Source organism: Anoplophora glabripennis, unplaced genomic scaffold (genome assembly GCF_000390285.2).
Source record: "Anoplophora glabripennis isolate ALB-LARVAE unplaced genomic scaffold, Agla_2.0 scaffold117, whole genome shotgun sequence".
Classification (NCBI taxonomy): Eukaryota; Metazoa; Arthropoda; class Insecta; order Coleoptera; family Cerambycidae; genus Anoplophora; species Anoplophora glabripennis.
The window spans coordinates 847,579-856,646 of record NW_019416274.1 but is presented as its reverse complement, the minus strand read 5'-3'; the positions used below and the strand labels follow the sequence as shown (position 1 = coordinate 856,646).

The 9,068-nt window shown below is 33.7% G+C and overlaps 1 protein-coding gene across 1 annotated transcript; it reads right to left on the bottom strand.

The window, feature by feature from the left end:
- Positions 1 to 7,789: 7,789 nt before the first annotated feature.
- LOC108904125 (octopamine receptor beta-1R-like) lies at positions 7,790 to 8,569 on the bottom strand. Its single transcript, XM_018706551.1, has one exon. The coding sequence runs from the start codon at positions 8,567 to 8,569 to the stop codon at positions 7,790 to 7,792; it is 780 nt and encodes a 259-aa protein (XP_018562067.1).
- Between the last annotated feature and the right edge of the window lie 499 nt (positions 8,570 to 9,068).

The following is a 9,068-nucleotide window of genomic DNA, read 5'->3' as shown; positions in this document are numbered from 1 at the left end:
AAATTTATTATAGCGATGGAATTAGACCCCTCGTCTACGCTTATGCTATGACGTTTTTCAGGTCGGGCAAATCAAGTCCGTTTACACACACTAAAAAAGCATTTCCCTATTCCCTACCAAGTGCAAAAGACAGAGATAGAAGATAGATCGACGTTCAGTGTAACTCAGTCTACAGACGATTATAGATTCTACCGATGTGCATGGCGAGCGGCACAAAGATAAATAATATTGAACCGTATAGAAATCATTTTATATTTTATACGCATTATGGTAATAGTGTTTTTATATTATGTATGAGACACTCTCTATAATTTCGGCCGCGGAGTATAATTAAGGAAATTGTAATTTTAAAATTGTTTTAGTTAAATACTGTTTTCTCTGTAATTATTCATTTGTGCCATTATTCCAACTTAATATGAGGGAATGATTCCTAAATAATGATTTGTGATAGAATTTGCCGGTTGAATCAAATTGAATCGATACAATTCGGATTAAAGGTCCGGAACACAACAGGGGTAGACTATCCTAATGAAGGAATCCCGTTAGACCCTTGTTGCCGGATGAGGCAAAATGTCTGATTAAAGTAAGTGACTTTGAATTTCTGATATTAATGTAGCAGCAATTTCACTACCTATGAAACGTGAAGCACACGGTGATTCAGCCATATAATTCGCTTCTGCCAGATATTTTCGTATTGCTCTGCTCTGATCATAATAAAAAAATCATTTTAATCGGTATACGTGAATATCTCGGCATTGAAGCCGCCGATCCAAAAATGACCTAAATAAATGTTGTTTAGTTCATTGGGGGATAACGGTTGCTGACTTTGAATTTGACCTTAACCGTGACTTTGAATGTCAATTGAAAGTCAAGTTCATAATTTTAAATGGAATTCTCTATGAACTGTGAATGAATTCCGCAGAAAATATTATATCCGGCCTTGCGGTCAAGGTCAAGGTCAGACCGAGTTCAAATGATTCGTCATCCCTGAAGCAACCTCGGAATAATATGTTTGCGCCCAAAGTGATCTTGGATTTAACCTTGACCTTCAAGGTCATTTGAAGGTCGACAACAAAAATTAAGTTTGATGACCTCTGCAAATATTTTAAGGATGTTCAGGAGCATGGATCGGTGATCTTGGATTTAATATTGAAGGTCATTTGAAGGTTAATTATGTTTCTGTTTATATCGGTATCTGTATTCCTGAGACTGGATCTTGGGCAAGTAGTAAATTCTACACCTGAGTACGTTGTAACGTAATGAGGTCAAATTAAACGTTAATTTAAAGATCAAATCAAGAGTTAATCTTAGAAGTAACGAAATGACCTCGTAATTTAATGGTTGTATGATATTTACTTGATAAGAATCCCATCGATTCTGGGGCGAACATATTTTTCCGAGCTTGCTTCAGGGGTAACGAATCATTTGAACTCGCTGGCACCTTAACCTTGACTACAAGGTCAAAGTTGAGATCATACTCGGAGGTAAAATTTTCTGTATAATGCAGTCCCAGGGTAAAAAAAATAGAAGGTTCCATTTAAAATTATGAAGTTAATCGTCAAGAGACCTTCAAGGTCGCGATTAAGGTAGAATTTAAGGTCAGCAACCGCTTTCCCGCAATAAACTGAACAACATTCAATTAGGTCATTTTTGGACAGGGGGCTTCATTGACGATACACGTGAATATCTCACGAGTATCGATTAAAATGGGACACGTGGTATAATTCCAAAATAATCCGTCTTAAACGTATTATACCCAAAATGCCGAGTCTCAAATTTTTTATCAAAAGGACAAATAATAATCCTCTAAACGGCTTTATTTATTGCTAGAGCAATTCTGACTCCGGATTCGTACTCAGGAGGCTAAACCTTTCAGTCTTCAGCAATAAAAATAAAATAAAAAACCACTTCATCCACGTCGTTATTCCTGGGTAGTGCCAAAAGTACTTAATATTATACAGCTTTTCGACCTTAAAGTGACCTTGATATCTGGTCTTGTTCTTGAGGTTAAATTCATATCTTATTGTAAAACTTCCCGTTCTTGTAATTTCCGAGATCAAAAAAGAGTGCCGTTTAAAATTTTGAATTTGATCTTCAAACGACCTTGAAGTCAAGGTCAAGGTTATTTTCAAGGCCATGGTCTCTGTTTCATCCTATAACTTTTATATGAAACTTTTTTTTTTAAAGTGATCCCAACAAGGTATTCCGTTGTTTCAAGATTCTTGTTTTTTTTTGTTTTTTATGGCTATATTATGGCTAAATATGGGTTAAATCGAAAAAAAAAATAAGAACAAAAAGTATTTTTTTTCGTTTTCAATCGAAACCCGTGGTAAAAAATGGGCATTTCCATTAAAAAAATTAAATCAATCGAAATACTAAACTGCGTTACATTAAAACAGTTTGGCTTTTTGAATCTGATCGTTATATTAAATTCGATGTGGGGAAACGCGGTCAATCCAGATAGATTTGTATTTTGCGCAAAATTCAGTGAAGTAAATTTAATTCAGCACTTTAATCAACAATACATAAAATTCTGTACGTAGCTGCAGATAGTGATTGCTGTATTAGTTTACTTTCAACATACACTTCAACCATAATATTTATTTTATAGTTTTCCTGATTCCTGTCTAATGTTTGCCAGCGAAAACGTATTTTCATATGATAAATTACTTAATCGAATTCATATTGCTGTGTGAGAAAAGTTTAATATAAAGTGAACAGAGATGTCACATACAATATGAGGAGAAGAAAAACCAATAATGTATTCACAAAGAGATTTGTGAAGAATTTATATTCTTTATTGTGAGAAGAACTTCCTACCGAAGCCTTATAAAAAACGAGGAAAAGATATCCTTTGTAAAATGTGTAATAAAGACAAAGGAATTGGAGTTGTATACAAACTGTTGTGGCTTTAGCCGAATGCATAGTTTATTCATTATATAGTAACGCAATTTTATAAAACAAAATTGAAAAGTGAAACGATATAACCAATTATATTGCTGTTAGTATATTAATATTTCTATGAACATATTTGTATTTTTTATGTTTTAAAGGTTTATTATACAGGGTGATTCACAACTTATCTAAAAAAATTTGGGAATAGATGCAGTATGAGAAATGGAATCAATATTGTAAAAAAAATTTTTGTAAAATCCTTATAGTTTCCCAGAAAAAAAATATTGAAGTTATAGTACATTCAACCACTACATAGCTGGACAACTGTAGTCTCTAGCATCATTTGCCACGTGGCCTCAGCGACTCCGAATACTGAAATCGGATTTTGCAATCGTCGTTGCGATAGTGATGTTTACAAAAGGTCTTTAGTAGTTAGTGTCAAAAATGGTTTGCGTGTAGGTATAGCAACTCGGAGTTGATGGATATCGTTTTAATTTATGGTGAAGCATTTGTGTTATGGTGAAGCAAGATAACATTTGTGTTAGTTCGTAGAAACTGAGTACAACGGACCCCAATGTGTTTACACGTTGGTGGATAAAATATTGTTATAACATCGGGTATGTCAAATGATTTTATTATTTAAAAACACAAATTAATTTTATTAATTAATAAAGGCAAAAGCAGTTGAATTTGCGGATATAAAATAGGTGCGATAAAATTCTATTCACATATTTCTTTCCTTGAGAAAGTTTTTGTCCGTTTTTATCACACCGCCATGCCGGTCGCATTGGGCAAGGTCAAGTTTTACAGTGAACCAGTTTCCAGTGCCGTGCAGAAGTGTATTTTTAAATCATTTTCGAACTACCCTTTTTGATTTTTTCTTTACAAAATTGTATTTGTAAGGGTCCACTGTACATCTATAATTTTTTTTTTGGATAAGTTCTGAATCACCCTGTATAGTAGTTATGGGGGACAACTTCTAAGCTATCCTCAAAGCTCAAAGCCGAGATTCATATTCGTATCTAAATTAAGGGGTGTGGGAATGCAACAGACACATACGTAAAAAGTATGGAAAAAAAGAGAGAAAGGAAATGAGAAACTGGAACATTGTCTTAGTACTAATCAGCACGAATTAGTTCGATATCGATAGGTGATCGTCAATTCTTGCCACGTCTTTCTTTATTCACAGTATTTTGCAATAGGCCTTTTTAATAGTGACCTCACATACGCCAAATAATAGGCAACCCCATAGTACACATTGTCATGCAGCATTTCTCAATATTTTTACTAGATCGGTTTTCGACCTTATGTGCTTTGGATATGTGTCAAAAAAAATGTCTTATTTGTCATGACCTTAAATATCGCGATATTCGGGCAATATTTAAGAAGAAATATTTAAGAAGTTTCAAACCCCAAGTGGCAAACTAAAAGAATTATAGCATTTATATTTTTAAATTTATAGAACAATATTAACTTTTATAATAATTAATTAATAAATTAAAATTATACAATGTTACTGAGCATGCACACTAAAGATAATTTCATGTAAGCGAACTAGCCTGGCAACAGGATACCATTCAAGAAAATTTTGGTTCTGGTTAAGAGTGCGTCTATAATAAACCACTTGAAGAAAAAAAAACACTCGATAAACAGACTGACACAGCAGAGCACCAAGAAAAACAATAAAAAATACTTGGTAGAACTGGAAAATGGCAAGATTAAACAAAAGAAGAGAAAATACGCTAATGATGATATGATAGCCATGATATATCAACAAGATCTCACCTGCGTATGAGGCTTTTCTGCCCGAGCATGCGCATTAGGGACAACACGGCTAATGTAAAATTTTTACTTTATTTAAATTTAAGGATATTTTTTTATATCGTTTTTTTGTAAGATTTAAGCACATTAGTGTATCTATTTTACGAAACACGCGTTGGTTGTTCTTAAATACTTCTAAATCCTTGTAAAAATAACACGACAGAGCTAAATTTTGGTGGAGACCTTGAGTACACCATTAGAAATAAAGTGTCAAAGTCCCCACCGATCCCATGTGTGCTAAAAAAGTTATTCGGGGTCAAAGGTCAAAATTTGAGGTTTTTGGATTTTTTTTTAAAACGGCAAGTTTTATCAAAAAAGTAGCTCTGACAAAAATTATAGATCTGAAAATTATCTACAAAAATGGTTCTTATACTTTTTTTTGTAAAAACCACGATTCCTGAGATATCGCGATTCTAAAAGTTGAAGCAGTCACGTTCTACATGATATGCACATATATGCCACGTATACATACACATAGTCCGGCACTTAACGCAAGTAAAAATGCCTATTTGTGTCTCTTGCATGTATAAACTATACTATTCTGAGAATATACACTCAAAAGAAACTCAGTTCCTTTGTCAAAATGACGCAGATGTCCTTATAATTGAAACAGCAATAGAACAATTTAATGCAACAAATACAACTATTGTAGTTGGTGACTTATTAATACTACTCACTGCAAGGACTCCAATTGATAAAATTATATACTTATTAATACCTCAAAGGTTCAACAGCGAACAGAAATATATTCTTCAAAAAGTTTATCTGCTTTTCAAAATGCCAAAACCATATCTTATTTTTACATGCGATAATCGGCTGCGATACTACATCAGCAATGTTCAGAAGGGGTAAAACATCAGTATTAAAATTATTTGGTTATTATTATTTAAAAACATTTGATTGATTGCAGAAATTGATTCTTCGACTCAAACAATAATCACAAAAGGAATTCGCTTTCTCCTTGTTGTTAAGCAACTCCAAAAAAAAATTGATTGTATAGATAAATATAGATATTTAACTTCTGTAATAAATACACGAAACAAGACACAAGTATAACTATCTTATCTTCCTCCAACATCGGCTTCTGCTAATCAACACTTGTATCGAGTATACTATCAAGTTCAGACATGGCTAGGCAATCAACTGAACCCAGAAGACTGGGGTTGGAAATTAACAGATAATACTTTGGAACCGATTCAAACTTTACTTCCATCTGCTCCGGAAAAACTCCTACACACTATTTTTTGCAATTGCAAAAAAAGGTTGTAGTGCTAAATGTGGCTGTAGAGGAGTAGGGTTACTGTGTTCTCCAGCATGTACTAATTGCCAAAGCCAGTCTTGCTCGAATGTCCAATTGAATACACGAGAGGAAGATTCAAATAGTATCTATGTAAATAGTAAACAAAGGTCAGCTTCTACCTGTACAATTTCAAATATGATAATTTGTTGAGGGTTTCCTAAATATGTGACGTCACACTAAAAGAGTCTATTGGAAGTTTGGTTTCATTTGGTTGTCTCTGACTTTTATCTCTAGAGTAGAGGTGCACAACTAAGTTGTGTACCAACGTCACATTCAATTTTTATGATGATTATTTTATATGTAGAATTCTATATTGCCACAACACTCATGCCTTTTAATTGAAAACAATAATTTTTATGCGATACCGCTATTTAATCATAAATTATGATTGCGAAAAATTTTAAACGAACGTTTTTTCAATTTTTCGTATTTATATGGAATGGTTGCTTCCTGTGTTTTATAATTCAGTTTTTTCGGAAAAGCGATAGAGCTTAATTCGTTTCTGGATGAAAATTTATTTTTATTTATATTTATGGGAGCTTAATATTTTTGCTTTGATACGTAAATATATCTTAAGGTCGAGCTCCTTTATATTATCAAAACTATTTTGTTTTCTTAAAATGAATCATTTTCAGTGCAAATAAAAGTGATTTAGATGCAGCTAATTTCTCACAGAGAGAGCTATCGTATTTCATCCCGTCATTTTTTTTACTAGGATGTTTGTAAACATTTATTTGTCAAAGTTACGTTTACATCTTATATAATTTCGGGTTATAAATTGTAGGAGATATTTTTCCATCAGTAAAATTAATTCACTGAATAATGCATTGCCCACTTGAATAATATTAGGCTTCATGCAATTGAATAAAATATTATACATAAGTTATCACCATTTTTTGTGTGGAAATTGCTAAATTATTTTTCTGTATAAATTATGGTAAATTAAAATTATGTCTTGATTTCAATGAAAAAATGTGATTAATAATTATTGTATTTCCCAATGAAAGAAAATTATTAGAAGCTTTGTACCTAACTGAAATGCTCATTTTCGAAACTAAATTTACTGCCTACTAACATTCCCCTATTGTGAGGCGATAAATTGGAACAGGTCAGAATAGTGACATTTTAAAAGTTTTGCATTCACGTAAAAATATGAATTTTTAATTTGCGCAGGGTTTGAAAAAATCCATAATTTGATTTCAACAGCCACTTTTAAAGGACTGTCATTTCTTAATACATAAAACGTGTTCTCTAAATTTGGTTGAAGGATTTACTCTTTCTCTTCAACTATTTTAGAAACATCCTACTACATATATACTATATTTTCATTTCATTTTATAAATACTTATATGAAATATGTATAGAGGGTAACAAAGACAGAGAAAACTCTATTTTTTGGTGTTTGACAAAAAAAATAATTCTTTAATTTCACATAATTCCGGAAATACTTTTTGTCAGTCAGTTTATGTCTCTTTCTTTCTTCAAATGCCGGTGATTTCAAGTTAAATAAGTTTTGAAGACACTTTAAGGTGTGTTGTTAAATCTGGAGAAGATGAAGGTCAGACAAGTAGTGCTTAAGGTGTTTACGTAACTCCAAAAGTTCAAAGTGATTTGAATAAAAATTCATAAACTCACATGACCGCACTCTTAAGTTCATCGACTTGCGGATGAAATACTTTAAAATTTTCATCAATATTCTAAAAATTACACCTCCTGGGTGTGGTATAGAAAAGACATTGTACTCGTACTAGTCTAAACTACAACAGAAATAACTTACCTGTATAACATCCTTTCCTGTCTGTCCGCCTCGACGTATATCCTGTAGTACATGAAGATCATTACCATTCCCGGTACCCAGAAACTGACACTCGAGGAAATTACGGAGTATGGTCGATTCACCGTAAACACACAGATTTCCGGATTCTTCTTCCGAAAATCCAAATGGTCAAAGGTCGTATACCATCCCATGAAGATAGGAAGGAACGACAGTAACGCGGGACTACACCACACTACCGCGAGCATCAACACCAGCCGAGCATTTGTCATGATTAAGGGGTAGTCCAAGGGTTGGACTATGGCGTAGTACCTGTCCACGCTGATGCAGCACAGATGAAGGATTGATGCCGTTGAAAAGTACACGTCCAGAGAGTTCCACACGTCGCACATAAAGTACCCGAAAATCCACCTACCGCCGGTAAGTTCTACACTAAAGTTGAAGCACATAGCCCAAATGGCTACCAGCATGTCCGCTAAGGCTAAGCTCACTACGAAGTAGTTCGTTATTACCCGTAGTTTCCTATGTCTCATCACGGAGACGATAACCAGCAGGTTACCGAATAGTGCTGCTATGATTATTAACGCCATTACGGTCACTTTCAGGGCTATCAGGAAGCAAAGGGCCCAGGAGTGCGTTGGCCACGCGGAGTCCAAGAAACCTGTGTACATTGAGCTGTTGGTGATGTGGTCCGATGAGAATGTCTCGTTTGAGTTCTCCGATGAGTTGGTCGGTGTTGACTGAGGTGGTGTTTCAGTGATCTTTATCAGTTCGTTCATTGTGGCGACTTGTTAATACTGATGAGTTGATTAGTTTATTGCATGTGGCATCTCCTCGTCCGTTTGACTATCCATAGTTTCTTTTAAGGATATGTAATTTCTGAAAATAAAATTACGCTGTAGCTTTCATATAAAAATAAATAGTTTTGAACAGATATTATACAGGGTGCTTCGATAATTAGTACAAAAACTGTAGGAAGATCATAGAAAAGTCAGACGATTTTTTTCGATGGACTATGGATCTGTATTTGATTTTTTGTTTTTGAGTTGCAGAAATTTTTTTCATCACCTATTAGATAGGTATTATCTTGATATTTAATTTTAATTTTTTTGAGGTAAGGTTTTTTACAGTGAACAATGTAAAATCACACTTTGAAAAAATCGTGCACTCCTGTTAAAATCACTGAAAATGTACCGTTTTTAAGAAAAACACAATTGGCTGTTCCAAATTCAACCAGCTTCTTTCGTTAATGTGCATGGTGCTCGAAAAAGAATGGGC

Coding starts and splice junctions, on each gene's coding strand:
- LOC108904125 (XM_018706551.1), bottom strand. CDS start 8,569: ATGAACGAACTGATAAAGATCACTGAAACACCACCTCAGTCAACACCG.